This window comes from Belonocnema kinseyi, chromosome 3 (assembly GCF_010883055.1).
Source record: "Belonocnema kinseyi isolate 2016_QV_RU_SX_M_011 chromosome 3, B_treatae_v1, whole genome shotgun sequence".
NCBI classification, from domain to species: domain Eukaryota; kingdom Metazoa; phylum Arthropoda; class Insecta; order Hymenoptera; family Cynipidae; genus Belonocnema; species Belonocnema kinseyi.
Genome location: NC_046659.1, coordinates 155,036,973 through 155,057,496, shown reverse-complemented (window position 1 = coordinate 155,057,496; position 20,524 = coordinate 155,036,973). Strand labels below are relative to the sequence as shown.

At 25.5% G+C, this 20,524-nt stretch overlaps 1 protein-coding gene across 1 annotated transcript in view; it reads right to left on the bottom strand.

The window, feature by feature from the left end:
* Positions 1 to 20,524, bottom strand: part of LOC117170227 (heparan sulfate 2-O-sulfotransferase pipe) — a 160,607-nt gene that overhangs the window by 126,296 nt on the left and 13,787 nt on the right. The window contains exon 2 of the mRNA XM_033356849.1: positions 4,616 to 4,764. Within this exon, the coding sequence (XP_033212740.1) occupies positions 4,616 to 4,764 (149 nt within the window). The remainder of the gene's footprint in view (positions 1 to 4,615; positions 4,765 to 20,524) is intronic.

The window sequence follows — 20,524 nt, the reverse complement described above, 5'->3', positions numbered from 1 at the left end:
CCTGAAAAAAAAGAAATCCTAAAATAGAGGAAATCCTGATAAAAGAGGAAATCCTAAAAAAGAGAAAATCCTGAAAAAAGAGGAAATCTTAAAAAAGAGGAAGTCCGGAAAAAAGGAAATCCTGAATCTTAAAAATAGGAAATCCTGAAAAAAAGAAATCCTAGAAAAAGAGGAAATTCTGAAAAAGAGGAAATCCTGAAAAAAAGAGGAAATCTTAAAAAAGAGGATATCCTGAAAAAAGGAAATCCTAAAAAAGAGGAAATCCTGGACAAGAGTAAATCCTGATAAAAGAGGGAATCCTAAAAAAGAGGAAATCTTAAAAAAGAGGAAATCCTGAAAAAAGGAAATTCTAGAAAAAGAGGAAATCCTGAAAAAAGGGGGGAAAGAGTGTGAAGTACCTTCGCAAAAAGGAAATCGACCTTGGAATATGTCTGAAAAATGAAGTTTGCCGGAAGAAATGAGTTTTTAGGAGAAAGCAGTCGTGCCTGACTACGCCACTGTTGTACTCGTACTGTACGGTTTTTGCTCGGTACGCGTAATTCTCTCCGTTGCATGACCGGCGCGACGCGGCGCCGCGAGTGGTACGTTCACTCTCACACCTTGACCTGTTTCAACCCTGAACCTTGTGCGCGAGGACCTTTGACCCTGAACCTCATCCCGAGTCAGCACCGACTCACAGGTGCTGCTGCTTCTGCTGCTGTATATAGGATTCAATATGTACCGACAATGCACAATTGCACACATACCCTTTCCATTTCGAAATAACGTTCACGACTTCACCTCTCGTGACTCAAGAATTGACTTGTCAAGTTTTGACAGTCAGGAAATTCATTCATCGAACTCTAAAACCGGTGCCTTATAATATCAAAGTAGCCTTAATTCAAGCGCTCAATTTTTCCATAAAATCAACTTATTGTTTACAATATTTCATTGAATCTATCGTTGTTTGTAACAATAATAAAAAAATTCAATTTTTTAAATCAAAAATTCTCGTAGACACAAAATAGGTTTGGCCAATATAAAAATCATGAATTTAACAAGAAAAAAATGAAAAAAAATATTTAAAAAAGATTAAAATTAAAAGGTTTTCCCCTTTAACTTAATAAAAATGCTAGAAAGGAAAATTTTTTCTTCCCTTAAAAAAATTAACAAAATTGAATTCCTTCCCATTCGATAAAAATGATAATAAAGACTCTTCTTTCTATTCAGAAAAAAATGAAAGCAAAAATGTATGCCCTTCAAATTTGATAAAATTATTTCAATTTAAAATATCCATCTTCCAATTCCGAAAAACTAAATAACCAAAATTTCGTATCTTCCAACTCAATAAAGGGTTGAAAACAAAAAAGTCTCTCTTCCATTAAAAAAAACTCTTCCAATTCATAAAATTTTCAAAACCAACATTTTATTCTTTCCAAGTTAGCGAAAATCTTAAAAGTATAAAATGTCCCTTTGCCAATTCAACAAAAATTAAAAACTAAAATTTAATCGTTTGAAACTCAATAAATTTAAAAAAATTTACCAGCCTTCAACCCAATAAAAAAGTAAAAATAAAAAATTTTCCTCTTCCCATTCGGAAAAATTTAAATAACAAAATTTGTTTACTTACAAATTAAACATTAAAAAATGGATCAAATAAAATCATAACAAGCAAAGTTTAAATTTTGCGCTTCGAAATTTTAACAATTCAAAGCTTTCTATTTCAAATAACTTAGTTGAAAATTTTTCAGTTTTGATTTCTCATTTTATATAAACAGTTACGAATTGCTAAATATTAAAAAACTTGAATTTTAAATTAAATAAAAACATCTAAGTATTAACTTATTAAGTACTTAAAACTTCTTTTTTAATTCTTTAAATTAAAAATAAAGACGAAGTATGAAGAATTATTGTAGTAAAATATTTTTGAATTACGCATTGTCGAATTTAATTTTCTACAACATAGTTCAATTTTCTTCTAAATAGTTAAATTTTTATCAAAATAGCATATTTTCAACAACAAAAAATCGATTAAAAAAAAAGAAAGATGAATTTTCAACCAGTTAAATTAAACGAGAAATGAAAATATGGAATTCTTTTATAAGTAAAAAAACTTCATTTTAAAAGAAGAATTTTCAAGAAAAAGAGGAATTTTACACAAAAGAGTTAATTTTTTTCTAGAATTTTAATTTTTCACCAAATTCTTTAAAACACAAGCAAAAAAATAAAATAAAATTTTCTACAAAACAGTTCAATTTTCAATCCGAAAATATTAATTTTTAATATGAATGATGAATCTTCTACCAAAGCAAAATGAATATTTCAGAAATTAGTTTAAATTTTAACTAAGTATAGTTGAATTTTTAACTAATAAAGATGAATTCTCGAGGAAAAATGTAATAGTTAATACTTCTACCAAAAAATATTTTTATTTTAAATAAAAAGAAGTTAAATTCAACAAAAGAAACAAATTTTTTAACAAAACAGTTGAATCCTTAACGAAAACAGATTAGGTTTCAACACAATAGTTGCATTTTCAACCAAAAAAGATTATTTTTCAACAAAGATTGATTTTTTAAAAATGGAATAATTCAATTTCTAACGAAATAGGTGAATTTACAATAAAAAAAATTCAACCAAATAGTTGAATTTTTGACCAAAAAAATGACTCAATGAGAAAATAGTAGTATTTTCAGCTAATTAAATTAATTCTTAATTATTAAAATTAATAAATCAATGAATAAAATAAAACTAATAAAATTAAAAAATTCTTATTTAATCTTTTCTAGTTTCTGCAGTGAATAGCGGAAATTCGCCGTAGCGAATCTTGATAAATAAAACATTGATTATTTCCTTGAAAAGTAAATATTCTATTTGTATTCATATAATTTATAACGATAAAATTAGTAAAAGATTCTATGCAATTACATGAAATGTTTTATCATAAGCGAAAAATAAAGACCAAGTATGGAAAATTATTACAGTGAAATATTTTTGAATTGCGCATTGTTAATCAAATTCTATGTTTAATATATAATATAAATTGACTGAGATATTTAACTTTATTTTCCTCTTAGGGATCGGCCCTAAACTACCCCCCCCCCCCCCCCCCCCTCCTAAAGCAAAGTAACGAAACCCGAAATTCTCACAAAACGGGGGAAATAGAGTCATTTTGAAAAAAATAGGGAAATAATATGGGTATAAAATTTGTTAAATAAAATTCAGGTAAATATATGTAATTTTGAAACCAAAAAAGACAAATGTTTTCGAAGACAATTATCAATAACCAGAAAATATACATTTTTCACAAACAATTTAATTCTCTATAAAACAGTTCAATTTTCTTCCAAACAGTTAGATTTGTATGAAAATATTATTATTTTTAAAGAAAAATTGCATTTTTAACAAAAAAGTTGATTTTTAAACAGGAAAGATTAATTTTCAACCAGTTAATTTGAAAAAAAGTTTTTAACAAAAAAGTTGAATATACAACCAAAAAGATGGATTTTTACACTAAGAAGATTAATATTCTATGAAATAGGCGAATTTTGTACAGTGGAACTTTTAAACCGGAAATATAAATTTTTAACAGAAAAGTTAATTTTCTACAAATTAGTATTATTATTAATCAAAAACTTGAATTTTCCATTTAAAAAGTTATATTTCTAAAGGAAAATGAATTTCAAAACAGTTAAATTAAACGAAAAACAAAAGGATGGATTTTTTCCACCGGAAAGATTAATATTTGACCAAATAGGCGAGTTTTCAACAGTAGAATTTGCACCCGAAAATATAATTTCTCAACAAAAAAGTTAATTTTCTACGAAATAGTGAAATTTTCTTCAAAATAAGGTTGAATTTTAATAAAAATAGTATTATTTTTAACCAAAAACTTAAGTTTTCAACAAAGAAATTTCATTGTGAAACGAAAAAAGCGAGTTTTTAACAAAATAGTTGCATCCGCAACTAAAAAGTGGAGTTTTAGGCACAAAAAAAATTTAGGCAAAAAAAGCAACCAAATAGTTGCATTTCTAACCAAAGAAGATGATTTTTCAACAAAGAATAATTTCTTAAAAATGGAATAATTCAATTTCCAATCCAACAGGAGAATTTTCAATGAAAAAAAAAAATGTTTAAACAAGTACTTGAATTTTGGACCAAAAAACTGACTTTATGAGAAAATAGTAGTATTTTCAACTAATTATATTAATTCTTAATTATTAATATTAATATATATATTCAATAAATAAAATAAAACGAAAAAAATCTTAATTAATCTTTTCTACTTTCTTCAGTAAATGGCGGAAACTCGCCGTAGCGAATCTTAATGAATAAAAACTTGAATATTTATTTTAAAAGTAAATATTTTATTGGTATTCATATAATTCATAATGAAAAATTTGTAAAAGATTTTATGCAATTAAATGAAATGTTTTATCGCAAGTGAAAGCTTATGATAATTCAAATTAAGTTTTATAAGCAGCAGCCTAAATGGAGATGTTTCATTGTTCAATTAAATCCTGATCATCCTCCACTTTCCTGATTTTCCTTTCAAGGTTCAGCAGATGTCTAGTTAAGTCCAAGTAAGTAATTGACGTAATTGCAATAATTTAAACATTTAGCGGTAAAAACTCACCAGCCGAGAGTTGATTCGCGGAGAGGGAATCATCTTCACCTGGTTGAAGACGAACTTCCATTTCCCGAAGACGAGAGTGAAGATCTCGAGTGTGTAAGAAGAGAAAAAGTGTACTCGAGAGTGCCACCAAAGCCACGAGCTCGCTGGTCCTAAAATTAAATAAAAAGTCGATTATTTCAAAAGATATGATCCTATTTTTTACCTAATTTTATCATTTACGATTTTAAAGCAAACAAGTTTTTCTATCGAAAAAGATGAATCTTTAACCAAAATGTAGCATTAAACACCAATTTAGTTTTACTTTTAAACAAAACAACACTTTTTTAACAAAATAGTTATACTTTCACTTGATCAAATTTTCAAGTTAATAGGGTGTATTTTTCCGAAGATAGTTGAAAATTTAACATTTCAAGTTTATTTTGAACCAAGAAAGATAAATTTTTGACCAAGAAGGGTTAATTTTCTACTCTAAAAACTGCATTTTTTATCCAAAAGGATGAATTTTTTTATCAAACAAGATGACTTTAACATAATAGTTGAATTTTCGAAAAATTATGATAGTTTTTACAAAATAGTTTAATTTTTAACCAAACAATCCAACCGTCAATAATTTAGTTGAAATTTTTATGAAATAGCTCAATTATTTATCTAAACAGATGAAGTTTCTACCAAAAGGCGAATTTCCAACAAAATACAGGATTTTCCAAACAAGTAATTGAATTATTAACTAAAAAAGATATTTTATAAGCCAATAATTAAAAGAATAAATTTTTCGTTTAAAAAGTTCATTTTCGTTCAAAAAGATACATTTCCAATCAGCTGAAATTAAAAAATAGACGATTTTTTAACAGAATAGTTGAATCCTCAATTAAAAAAATTAATTTTGAACAAACAAGATTAATTTTCTGACGAAAAAGATACATTTTTAGTAAAAGAGTTGAGCCTTCGAGCTAAAAAATAAAATCTTTTAGAAAACTGTTGGTTTCTGAACCAAAAAAGATATACTTATTTTTAAAAAAAGTTAATTTTCAATCAAGAAAGGTTCATTATTAACAAAATATTTTTATTGCAGAACAGTTTAATTTTTACTTCCAAAATATGATTTTCCAATAGAAACGTCAAGTTTTTACCAAATAATTAACTTTTAAAGTAAATTGTTTAATTTTGATCGAAAAATATTAATTCTACACAAAAAATTTAAATAAAACAAAAATTGAACCAAAAAAGACAAATATTTAACAATAGAATTAAATCTGCAATTTCAGTTAATTAATTTTCAAGCAAACAATTATATTTTTAACCAAAAGTGGTGAATTTTCCAAAACAATTGAATTTTCAACTAGAAAATATCAATTTCTAACAAAAAATAAATAACTTTTCAACCAATAACCAAGCGAGATGCATTTTAAACCAAGTAACCCCTTTGCGAATTGAACTTTCAACAACAAGAAAATTAATTTTTAACAAAAATGAAGTACTTTTAACAAAAATGAAGTATTTTCAAGTAAGCAGTTGTAGTTTCAAGAAAAAAGAATAATTTTTTACCAAAAAGGATAAATGTTGAATGAAAATTTTTAAACAAAAAAATTCTAGAAAGCAGTTGACTTTTAATCAAACATTTAAATTTACAGTTAAAACAATTAATTATTTACCAAAGAACAAATTTTCAATAAATTAGTGTAATTTTGAAATCAAAGAGAAGAATTTTTAACTAAATTATGAATCATTAACCTAAAAAGATGAATTTTCAACATAAAAATACGTCAATATAAATATACACAAAGTAAACGTATTTTCAAAGAAAAAATTAAATTTTTAAGCAAAAAATATAAATTTTCAACTACAAATAAAATAAATAAATTTTTAATGAAAAAGTGAATTTTTGACTAAAGAAATTAAAATTTAACTAAAATTTTGAATCTTCAACTAAAAAAATAAATGTTTAACAAAGTAATTTAGCTTTCGAAAAAACCCAGGTTTTTTAGATTGCCGTTCTGATACTCTTACTCACTAGGATATGGAGAGACGAGATTAATATAAGTTTTTTCGCAATTTAGAAATAAAAATCAATAAAAAAAATAAATATTGATTTTAGGCCAATGGTTAAAAAAACAATTAACATCAAATCATTAATTTTTTTATTAAAAATTTAAATATTTGTTGGTTGAAAATTTAGTTGAAAATTCATCACTTTGGTTAAAGTTCTTCTTTTTTTATAAAAAAATTGATCTTCTTCGAAGAAAATTCATGTTTTTGGTTGAAAATTAAGTTTTTCGTTAAAATCCAAAATTTTGATTGACAATTAAACTACTTGGCTGAAAGTTGGACTAAATTGTGGAAAATTCGAAAATTAAGTATAATTTTAGTTTCTCTTTCGCCTGAAAACTCTTTCTTTGGTTGAAAAATTAAGAATTTGTACAAAAATTCGTCATTGTGGATTCGATCAACTGCTTCTCGATTGAAAATTCGCCTTTTTAGATCAAAATTGTTCTGTTCTTTATCACTTATTTTTGTAAATAATCTCTTTATTTTCCCTGTTTAGGAAATATTAAAAATTGTTATTGCCAAAAAGAATACAAAAATCACACCAAAAAAAATTGTTAAAAGTAGGCGCCAAGCGCCTAGAAGGATGATTTCTGTAGTCCATTATAGAATCTTAACAGTTTTTTTTCAGTTTTGAAAAAAAATGTATGAAAATTTTTTTTGTTTCGAAAAAACAAAAATTTAATAAGAAATCAAAATTGAAAAGAACAGATTAAAAAAAATTAACAAAATATTCAAAAAAGGACGTTTTTGAAATTGATTTCCTTATCAAAAAAATTATGAGAACAAAATAGAAAAGAACAAATTTAAAAAAAAATTAAACAACATTTTTTCAAAAAGAAATGTTTGAAATCATTTTTAAAAACAAAAATTTGTTCTAAGCAATTGAAAAATTAGGTCCAAATTCGCGATTTTACATGTATTAATAGATTCTTAAAATTTAAGGGGAAAAAAGGGGATGAGGTAAATAAGTAGACGGAATGTGGTCTCGGGACTTTTAAGGTCAAAGATGCGCATTTTTATTATAAGTACACTTTTTCCTCTAATTTGTCTCCATTGTTTTGTCGCCTAACTCGTTAGTTTCTTAAACAGGGCATGGAAGTATAATACAAATATTCAACGCTCTTGCATTTCTGTTGGACTGCAAAAGCCACTTGTAATTATTGCACTGATTAGTTGCGCAGTCAGTAAAAAAATGAAAACCTATTATATGCCTTTCATGCTGCAAGTACGTCTTGAGTAATCCCTTCTTATACTATCTCGAACTTTCGTTCTTTCAAACTTAATGGTCTAATTAGCACTAAAAATATATTTAAATACTTCTCAGTACATCTTTTGTGATTGCAGAATAGGGTTTCTTTGAGCCCCATAAAGTTTAATGTGCATTTTCCATAAGAAAAAAAAACATTTTTGCACATTTTATTAGGAATCGTCAATATTATGTGAAACTAAAGATTTTTCTTCACAATTAGTTATAGAAAGCAAATGAATAATTACTTTACACATGTAAAATCCCTAAATCTTTTTTATAGCGTCTAGAAAAAACCGTTGTTATGGTTTTTTAAAAATACATAAATTGTTTCTATTCCATAAAATACTACTTCCTACTGATAAATAGATGTTTACATTAATTGTTTAACCAATTTAGTAGTGTTTATTGCATTTTATTCTTAGAGTAGAGTTAGAAAGTCTCGGATTTTTTCGAATTTTTCAACTTATTTTCAGCCTTTCAATTAAAGTGACATAATAATTATTTCATGTTCACGAAATAATTGTGTAAACAATTTATTATTATTTTTAATAATATTCTCTTTGAATAATGCTAGAAAGTTGCAGTTTTGTCTTAAGTATACAACTTTTTGTTCACCTTCGACTTAGAAGGAGGTACAAAATTATTGCTATTTAAAAAACATAATTATTTAAATGAATTATTATTGTTTACAACTATCTTCTCATATACCTATGGTATTCCTAGAAAGACGGTTTGTTCAGAAATTATCAACTTTTTGGCCACTTTTCATTTAGAGTGAGATAATAATTAACTCAAGCTAGTAAAAATAATAGTTTAAACAAATTATTCTTGTTCATAATTATCTTCTATATAAATGCCAGATAATTGCGGGTTTTGTTTAATTTTTCAACTCTATTAACTTTTCACTTATTCAGGTGATAAACTGCATATCAACAAAGATAATTGTTTAAACAATTTATTAATATTTATAACTATCTTCTCTTAGATAATTGTTAGAAAGTCGCAGTTTTTCCCAAATTTTCCATATATTTAAAAAAAATTTTGTTATTTTGAGGAAAAATCCATTTAAGTTGACAAACATAATTGTTTAAACAAATTATTATTATTTAAAATAATATTCTCTTTGAATAATGCTAGGAAGTTGATATTTTTATGAAATATTTAACTTTTTGTCCACTTTTCACTTAGAGCCAGGTGAAATTAATAAAATTCAAAGAAACATAATTTTTTACACAAATTATTGTTCTTTATATTATCTTCTCCAAAGGTAATGCTAGATAGTTGCGGTTTTTTTGAAATTTTTTACTTTTTGCAAAATATTCACTTAGAATGATGTACTAATTGGTTTAAGTTAACGAACAAAATTGTTTAAACAATTTATTCTTATTCTAAATAATATTATCTGTGAATAATGCAAGAAAGCTGCGTGTTTTTCTGAAACATTCAAATTCTTGTTGAATTTTCACTGAGAACAAGTTAAAAATAAATGCAATTGAAAAGCATAATTTTTTAAACAATTTATAATTTTGTTAGAACAATCTTCTGCTAGTTTAATGCTAGAAATTTGCGGCCTTTTCTGAAATGTTTCCCTTCTTATCAACTTTTCCCTAAGAGTGTGGCAATATTTATTTAAAGTTGACAAAAATAATTATTTAAACAATTTATTATTATTCCTAATGTTATTTTCTTCTAACAATGCTGAAAAATTGCGGTTTTCACAAAATTATTCAACTTTTTGTTCACTTTTCACTTAAAAAAAGGTGAAAATTAATAAAATTAAGCAAACATATTTTTTTAAACAAGTTATTATTTTTTATAACTATCTTCTCCTATAGTAATGCTATAGACAGTTGCGGCTTTTTCGAAAAAATTTCCACTTTCTGTCAATGTTTTGCTTAAATCGAATGAAAAATTAATGTAATATAACAAAAATAATTTTAAAAAAATTATAATTGTTTATTATAGTATTTTCCTGTAGTAATATGTTAGATAGTTGCAGTTTGTTGCTAATTATGATTTTTTGCGGTTTTTAAAAATAAAAATAGTTTCTTACACATAAAATACTACTTTCTAATAATAATTCGATATTTATATGTAGAAATTGTTTAAACAAATTATTATTGCTATTAGAAATTTTCTCTTAGAATAGAGTTAGAAAGTCGAATTTTTATGATTTTTTCAAATAAGTTTCAACTTTTTAATTATATCGAGGCAATAATAAACTAAATTTAAAAGATATAATTGTTTAAATCATTTATTATTATTTTTATCAATATTCTCTTGAAATAATGCCAGAAAATTGCAGTTTAAAAAAAAAATCCACTTTTTGTCAAACATAAAATTAAAGTAAGGTTATAATGAATGAAAATTATCAAACATAGTTGTTTCTGAAATTTTTAACTTTTTCTTCATTGTTGACTTGAAGGGTGGAAATAATTAATTAAATTTATCAATAATAATTATTTTAACACATTATTATTGTTTATAACTAATTTCTCCTGTAGCAATGGTTGATAGTTGCAGATTTTTCTGAAATTTTTAACTTTCTCTCCACTTTTTACTCAGTGAGATGATAATTAATGCAAGTTGAAAATTCATAATTTTAATTTCTAGATAGGAACAAATAATAAAAATTAACATTAATTTTAACAAAAAGGCTCTAAGTACCTACTTCAAACAAACAAAAATTAATATGACCCTTATGGAAAATTTAAATAATTATTCTTTCTATTTTTGCTTCCTCATAGAGGAAGCTTTGTGATAGAAACAATTTTGTTACAAATTTTAATTATTTAATTAAACGTTCTTCAATTTAATTATCCGAATAATTTCCTAGTTTCAAATATTCTAAACAAAAATTACATAAACTATTAATATCTTTTTTTAACGCAGTTATTTGTTTATATTGCAGAATATATTTAGTATTTTATGAATAAATAATAATTAAGAAAAGAATTTGAGAAACGGTACATTTTCGTTGTTAACGGTTCTTAAATACAATCTAAACTCGTGATAAATTCTTGCAATTAAAGCCTTACGATGAAATTTAGGTTGATTGTCTCCACGATTTAAAGCAAGGCTTTCTACAAAATTATGTGTATAAATAGTTTCATATTATTATGAATCATTTTAATATCATTTGCGAATATTTTACATATTTTCTTATTAAGATTTCAATCTTCTTCTCTCATCATGTGCCATTTGCAAAATTACATCAGTATTACTCTGCTTAACTGTTCTGAAACTAAATCGTTTATAAACTATAAATGACGCCGGTTCATTAAACAGAAACTGATGACGACCTTCGATTTTTTTTCTAAAGTATAAAAAAATATAGTATAAATTTTAATTATAAAAAAATTAATTTGGAACCAAACATTTAGATTTTTTAATAAAAAATATAAAGTTTGAACAAAAAAATGGAATCGTTCAAATTTCAATAAAAAAAGGATTTTTAACCAAAGCAGACGAATGTTTAACCAATTAGTTAAATACTTCACAAAAAGATGAATTTTCAACAAACCGGATTAATTTTCCAATAAAAAAGATTCAAGTTCTACCAAAAAGATCAATTTTCAATCAGGAAGATGAATTTTCCACCAAGAAGATTAATTTTTCACCAATAAAGACAAATTTTGAAAAAAAAATTTGAATTCTTAGCAAAAGAATTTGATTTTTTATATGAAAATATACATTTTTGATTAGAATGGAATAGTTACATTTCTAGGTATAAAAATTAATAATCGGCCAAAAAAGTAATTTTTAACAAAAAATGTGAATCTTAAAAAAATGCATTTTCAACAAAGTAGATCAACTTTCTAAATACCTATCAGTTTAATTTGCAACAAAAATAAATTTTTAATTAAATAGTTAACTTTCTAGCCTAAGAAAAGAAAGTCATTTCCAAATAGTTGTATTTTCAATCTAAAAATATAATTTTCAACAAAAAAGTTAATTTTGTATCAATTAGTTCAATTTCCATAAAAATATTTAAATTCTTAACCAAGTAGATAAATTTTCTACTAAAGAAACAAATTTTGTACAAAAAAAATTAATTTTGAACCAAATATTTAACTTTTAACAAAGAAAACAATACACAGATTTCTCTAAAAAGATTAGTATTTTATCAAAAAAAAAAATTAATTTTGAACAAAATTGTTTAATTTAGAAGCGAAAGCGAATTATCCACAGAATAGTTAAAGTTCTAGTCCGAATATACCATTTTTCAACGAAAAAGTGTATTATCTATCAAATAGTAAAATTCTCATAAAAATAGTTAAATTTTCAACCAAAAAATATTAATTTTCCAGAAACATTTCTTATTTTTAAGCGGAACAGGCGAATTAACTATAAAATAGTTCAATTTTCAAACCAAAAGTAAGATTTTCTAACAAAAAAGTTAATATTACCTATCAAATATTTGAATTTTCGTAAAATAATTTAATTATCATACAAATAGTATAATTTTTGACCAAGTGGTTGAATTTCAAATAAAAAAGATCAAGTTTAAAATAAAGGTTAGTTTAATTTTTTATTTGATTTATTTAATTTTTTAACCTAAAAGACGAAAGTTCAATGAATTTTCAAGTAAAATGGAATAGTTTTATTTTTATTTATAAAAATTTATAATCTTTACACAAAAAATCATCAAAATGGTTGAATTTTCAACCTAAAAGGATTAATTTTTAAACCAAATATTTCAACAATAAAACAAAACGACGAATTTTTCAACAAGAAAATTTGCATATTATAAAGAGATTATGTGCATCAATTATGTGATTTTTTTTCTTTGAAAAAAATCGATAAAGTTAATAAGGATTCCAGGTGAATTTTAAAGAATTCAGAATAAATTGATAAGGCTTCAAAATATGCATAAAGGTTGAAAGTAAATTTTTAAAAAATCAAGGGGATTCCAAATAAATTGACGAAACATCTAATAATTCAAGGCAGGTTTAAAATATTTCAAGATGTATTACATAAAATCAAAAAAAAATTCATTGAATTAAGTAGAATTAAATAAATTATTTAGAACAATTATTTAAATCCTTTGAAATCCCGCATTAAATCACTGAAATCAATTAATAAAAAGTGTAATAAAAGGACCTTTCAAGAAATATGATAAGCTTTAGTTCATCATAATTGAATAAAAATTACAACGTTTTCCTAAAGCTGATTTCAAGTATTTCAAGTATACGTTATACCTAGAATATCCTGAAGCGTTTCATTTTGAATGAAATATGCTACTCATACATTGTTTTTGCTCGTTTAAAAAAGGAGGGAGATACTTTTTTTTCAACTTTTGGATAGCATATGAAATTTCGCGTCGAATTACCCCTAATAGAGATATTTTTCATCTTTTGAAAAGAATATACCACGTGAACATTTTTTCTTCAATGCAAGAATTGCTCGAATTTAGTACATCGACTTCAATTCAAGACATAACCTAGGAAAGTTGTATTAAAAATCTCAAATTTATACACCTTTCCGAAGTCATATCACGACTTAAAGTTGAGGTCCAAAATTCGATACATTTTTTTAAAGCTTCTCACGTATTCTTTTTAAAATGTAAAAAAACATCATCTTTATCAGGTGTCATTCGACGCGGAAATTCATATGCTTTCCAACAATTGAAAACAAAGATTCCCCTCTTTTCAGAGCATTTTTGGACCCCGAAGACTGTAAACACATCCATTTCTGTCTACTTTTCCGGGTTCAAATGTAACCTGCAAAAATTCCGAAACGTGTCGGCATACATAAATATTTTAATTCTATGTTGCTTCTTGAGACCATATCTCCCTTAACATGGAATCCTGATCCTCCTGGAACATAGTGGTTTCACCGTACGCATGGTGTTTCACGGCTGTTCTTGCATCAGTATTTGTGTGTGTGTGTGTATGCGTATGTTTAATGGTTTAATGTTTATGTATTGTATAGCGAAGTGTATTATGTGTATATTATACTATTCACACGCATTGTATATATGAGGCCTGTCGCGCGTGCGTGTTACGGTATTTTACACACGTTCCTACGGGCAAATACCGTTTCTTTCTCTATGTGTCGTTGACATCACAAAGGATGAACGTTACCGTTTCTGGATTTTAGTCTACTTGAATGCGATTCAGAGCACCCCAATTTTATGAAAAAGACTAGCCGACACGCTCACTATTCACTTATTTAAAAAAAATAAATAGTAAAACTGTAGATCTCAAACCGTAAAACTCAAAAATACACAAGCGAAAAAAATTAATGTATTTATAGGAGTTACAGTTGTACTCTCACAATTTTATTTTACACAAAATATATTGTATACAAGTTTAATGATTATATTTTCCCTGCACAAAACTTTTTCAACACATTTCCTACACAGAATTTAATATTGTTAAATACTTTTATTTTTTTCTCGCACAAAATATTTTCTATGGACAAAACTTTTTTTACACAAAATTTTTCCTACATATCATTTTATATTGTTTAAAACTATTATTTTTTCCTACACAAAATATTTTCAACACAGAATTAAATCGTAATAATATTTTACTTTAATATTTGAATAAATGAATTGAAAAAAATGATTAGTTTAATGCTTACTAATTCAGATGTATAGAAATGTCGTTCATTTTAAAACCAATTGTTGAAAAAAATCGTTTTAAAAATGAAAAATTTACTTTTTCTGAAAAATCATTTATTAGTTTCTTTACTCTTATTTTTTTAATGATTTCATGATATTTTATAAAATTAATTTTTTTTTTTTGAGCTTTCTATTTGTTTCGCAATTTGTTTCTGGTGTTTTACTTAAAAATACACACTGTACGTTATTCAGAATGTAGAAGATCAACCTTAAAAATAAATTTCGTATTGCTCTTACAAAGTTATAATCGCAACAGTTTTCTTGATAAAAGAAAACAAAATTCATATATACTAAAATTTTGCATTAAAAAAGATACAGTGATATTAAATATTGGTGATACAGGCGCTATAAAAAAAAAAACTGTAAATACCATTATCGCAATTAGATTGTCTAAAACCTAAAATTTTAATATTTTCCAAAAGAGGTGAGATATGTAAAAACTCTAAAAGAAGACTTAGTTAGGACTTTTTTGTTACACCTTATGAAAGAATGTTATGTAGAATATATTTTGTGCAGAAAAAATATTACACGTAATATTTTTTGTACAATTTTTAGAGACTACCGTGACAGTGCAAGATTACTATTTAATTCTGTGTAGAATATAAATATTTTGTTTTAGAATAAAATAATAGTATTAAACAATATAAAATTATGTGTAGGAAATCATCTGTGTAGAAAAAATTTTGTTTTGGAAAAATATAAAACTATTAAATTTTGTATAGAAAAAGTTTCGTGTAGGAAAAATATGATCAGTATACTTATCCACAATATATTTTGTGCAATATAAAGTTGGGTAGGAACAGCGTTTTCCCGTATCAATAGTAGGGTGGTTCAAAAAACATCATCTTTAAAAATGTCCGTACAACTTGATATTTTTATTGTAAGTCATGGATGAACATTTTTGTAAAAAATCAGGATGATCGCAGGCCAGGAAAAACAGTTTGAGAAAAATCACGGAAACTTCAGGGATTTAAAACAAAATTGGAAGAGGCAGGCAGTTTCTGTAAAATCAATTCAGTCATTTCTACTTCAATAAATTCACACACATGTTAACCGCTATTGAATTTAGTTCTATAAGTATTTTTGAATTGTCTTGAATTCTGTCGAAATATTTTAAAAGTTCTCAAGGTATTTTCATAAATTTTCCACGATTTCACAAAATATCAGATCTTATATAATTTCACAAAATTTTATAATTCTTCATGAAATTTATTCCAAATAATTTCGAATAGATTTCTATAATTTGAAGGCATTCTAGGGGGTTTTAATAGTTTGAAAGTAATTGAAAATATTCTTAAAAAAATTAAATATATTTTAATTATTTAAAGGCATTCTAAAAGTTTTTAAAGATACTAAGGTATTTTTAAAACATCTAAATAATCTTCAAGAGGTTTAATAGTTTTAAAGGATCTACAAACACTTTTGAGAATTGTAAAAGAATAGTTAAATTTTCAGCAACAAGAAAATTAATTTTAGAGAAAAAAAAAACAAATATACAACAAAACAGTTGTATTTTTATTGAAAGAGATAAATTTTCAACTAAAATAATAAATCTTTAACAAAAAAAAAGAAGTTTTGAACGATGATGTTCAATTTTCAGCCATACAGTCAACTTTTGAACTAAAAAGAATAAATTTGTAACAAAATAGTTAAATTTTTAAACCAAATAGACAAATTTTTTAAATAAAACAGTTCGATTTTCAGACATAAAAATAAATATGATACAAAACAGTTAAACTTTTACCTCGGAAATATGGATTTTAACCAAAAAAATAATTTTTTAACCAAATAGTTGAATTTTCTAACAAAGGAATAGAATTTTCTACCCAAAAATATGCATTTTCTACCCAAAAATAATTTTTCAGCCAAATAGTTAAATATTCTAATAAAAGAATAGAATTTTCAACCCAAAATATGCATTTTAAACCGAAAACTTTCTTTTAGACTAAAAAAGATAAACTTTTAATCAAAAGTAGAATGGTTGAATTTTTAGTTGAAAAAATTTAATTTTGACAACAAAATAAATTTTTTACAAAATAGTTTAAGTTTAAAACAAAATAATAGAATTTTCAACCCAAAAAGATAAATTTCTCATAAAAAAGTTAAATTTTCAAGTAAAAAAATTAATTGTCTAGATAACATGTGAATTTTCAACACAAAAATATATTTTTTAACCTAAAATAATTTTTTAACTGAATAGTTGAATTATTATCTAATGAAATAAAAGAACTCTCAGTCTAAAAAATGAATTTTTAACAAAACAATTGAATTTTCCACAAAATAGTTGAATTCTCAACCTGAAAATATTATTGAAAAAATCCATTTTTAACCGAATAGTTGAATTTTCATCAAAAAACGATAAATCTTCAATTCAAAAAATTATTTAGCAACGAAAAAAATGTACTTTCAATATTAAGGTTCAAAGTTTAACTAAGCAATCCTCCCGCTGGCTTATTAAATTTTCACATAACAAAATTCATTTTCAACAATATAATTACATTTTCAACCAATAAATTAAATGTTAATAAATTAGTTTAAGTTTCAAACGGGTAGTTGAATTTTTAATAAAATTCTTAAATTTTCAACCAAATAGTAGAATTTTTTACCAAAAGAAATCTAAATGTTATAAACAAAACAGAAAAAAGAGAAAACCGTGGTATTCGTTAAAAAAGAAGAAAATATGAGAATAGGGATAAGACTGTAAAGCCTCTGTTTATAAAAAATGATGAAGATTACTCAAGATTCACAAAATTGCCTCTTTCCTCGGTTTCCCGATCCAATGGCCACCCAGCAAATGATAGATAAAACTAATAATCAATGGGAAACGGATTCCGCATTGTCATACCAAGTGTCATCATAAACAATTGTCCATAAATTATCGTAACTTCCTGGCAAAATGTCGCAAGTTTCGGTCACAAGGACTTCATCAATGACATGTTGGTCAATATATTTTTTAGCCTTCACAATATAATCTCTTCCGTGGGAATTGACTGAACCATGGTTGTCCTTAAAATTTACTAATGCCTATAATTTCCGTGAGGGCATCTGCAATTCCAAAATTGAAGTCGCATGCAAAATCGGATACATTCTCTATGCTAATTCCTTTTGCTGCTTTCATTAAAGTGCGATTCGCCTCTGAAGATATCAATTTCATAAAAGAAAGTATTATCTTGACGTTTATAGAGCAACCTCATTCCAGAAAGTCTTTTCACAAGAGGGACGCATTGTAGTCTCAATTAATCTTACTCTAAAGAATTGTGGTGTTTGGGACCCCTTTATTCTCAGATAGTCTTGTGCACCATTTGCACTAGTATCGCAATGATTCATCTCAAATCCCGTTCAATAGATGGAATCTTAAGCGTGTCCTTATTCCATCCCTGAATGCTATCGCGCTTGATATTCATGCGAGCAGAAACGACATTAACGTCACTGTACAAAGATATACATTTACACGCTAGAATCAGGAATCTTTATTATGCGTGCTTTTACGCTTCTGTCCTATAATACCTGCCCAGAAAGGATAGAGTAAACACACATCAGCTTAGTGCGATTATCTCAAATTTCACTCACTTTATATGGAGTCAAAATGTTTCCGAATACAATTTTTCAATGCTTATACCTTTCCCGATTTATGGATTTGAAAGGTACATAAGCCTAAGAGTCGATTAGACCAGTTAGGCGGCTACAAAGTAATCTTAAAGACAAATGATCACTATGTGAACATTATAGAACTAACTGTATAGCCACCGATAATGTTTTAATCATAACTTAGAAGAACTATTGAAGAAAAATTGAAGATTGACATTCCTAGCCACATTGGACAATCATGGACTATGAGAAACATGAAATAAAAGGAATGTATCCGAGAACATACATAAGTCTTTCGAGAACCATACGCATCAAAACCATTTTTAAAATAAATAAGTTGCATGGCTTGTAACATTTGTACCATGTAATCTTTTATAGACAGAATAAAACGATTTCAAATAATTACCATGTGAACATTATACATCTAGCCGTAACCACCGACAATGTTTTAATCATAACCTGGAAGAACCATTAAAGAAATGTTGAAGGGTAACATTCCGAGCAACAATGGAGAGACATAGACCATGATAAACTTTAATTATAAAAAAAAATATATCCAAGAACATACGCTAGGCTTTCAAGAACCATATCTCGAAATGATTTCGAAAATGAATAAGCTGTGTGGCTTGTAATAGTTTTACCATGTAATCTTTTGTAAACAGAATAAAACGATTTCAAAGAATCATCGTGCGAACATTATAAATTTAACTGTAGCCATGCACAATGTTTTAATCATAACTTAGAAGAAACATTGAAGAAACATTAAAGTCTAAAATTTTTAGCAACATTGGACAAACATTGACCATTACCAACAATGTTTTAGTCATAACTAGGCTTAGCAACCATTACTGTTTTGACCATAAGCAGCCTTGGCTACCAATAAAGTTTTAATCATAAATTAGGAGAACCATTAAACAAAAGAGTAACATTCCTAGCAATATTGGACAATAATAGAGCCCAAAAAATTTAAAATAAAAATAATATATCCGAGAACATATGTACGCTAGTGTTTCAAGAACCAAACCCCAGCACGATTTTAAAAATGCATAATTAGCACATCCTTTCACATTTTTAACACATAATCTTTTATAAACAGAATAGAATAATTTTAAATAATCACCATGCAAACATTATACTCCTACCAGTAGCCACGAACAATGTTTTAATCATGCTTAGAAGAACCATTGAAGAAACTATAGAGCTTATGTCTCGGTATGACTGCGTGAAATAAATACATAGTAAATAAATGTAAATAGTGCTTTGCAAAATCCTTAATTGAAAAGTACATAAATTGTAAACATCAAAGCCAGAAGTAAGTGCACTGTTAAATTGAGTAAGTAGAAAATGTATAGGTTACAAACTATTTATTCAATTGAAAATTAAAATTTGCTATGCACATTTTGACACATTTTCATGAAAGATATTTAATTATTTGTATGTTGCACCTACCACTTTTCTTTAACGCAAAACACTCAATGCCAAAAATTACAAAAAGAATAAATTGATTAAGAAGCAAGTGGCATGAAACATAAAATAAATGATTGAAGTTGAAAAACACACATCTTTAACAATAGATTTTTTTTTTATTGCGGTGAAAAATTACGAAGCTACAATCGAAAATATTTCGGTATATTAAAAATTAGTTTATTTCCTGATTTTAACTGAATTTAATTGAGTTATTCTGCACTATTTGGAGAGTGATTAAAAATTTGTTTGTTTGAAAGTTTAGCTACTTTGTTGAAAAGTCATTTTTTTTGTTAAAAATTAATAATTCAATTGTTTAACGGAAAATTTATCTTTTGGCTTCTAAGGTCAATATTATAGATGTATTTTTTTATTCTTAACTGAAAAAAACTTCATTTGTTGGTAAAACAATAATATTCATTTTGAAATGAGAAGATTAATTTTCTAACAAAAAATACTATTTTCAACAAAATTCATGAATTTTCAACGAGATAGTTCAATTTTCAACTAAAAAGTACACATTTTTAACCAAACAATTGAACTTTAAAATAAATTAGATCAATTTTCAACCAAAAATGAAATATTAAAATTTTTACTTTAAAAAAAATTTAATCGAGCTGGTAAAACTTTCAACTAAAATGATGAATCTTGAACTGGAATAGTTAAATGTGTAACCGAAAAGATTAATTGTCTAACAAAAAGATTGATTTTTTACAAAAATAGGAAATTTTAATGAAATACATAAATTTTAAAATGAAAATGATAAATTATCAACCAAAAATTCAAAAGTTAAATTTTCACTTAAAAAAATTTTTGTTTAGTCAAAGAAATACTTTTTCAACTCAAATGATAGGATATTCAGTGAGAATAATTACATTTTCTGTTTTTGAAAAATGCAACCAAAAATAGAACAGATTAATTTTCAGTAAAAAAA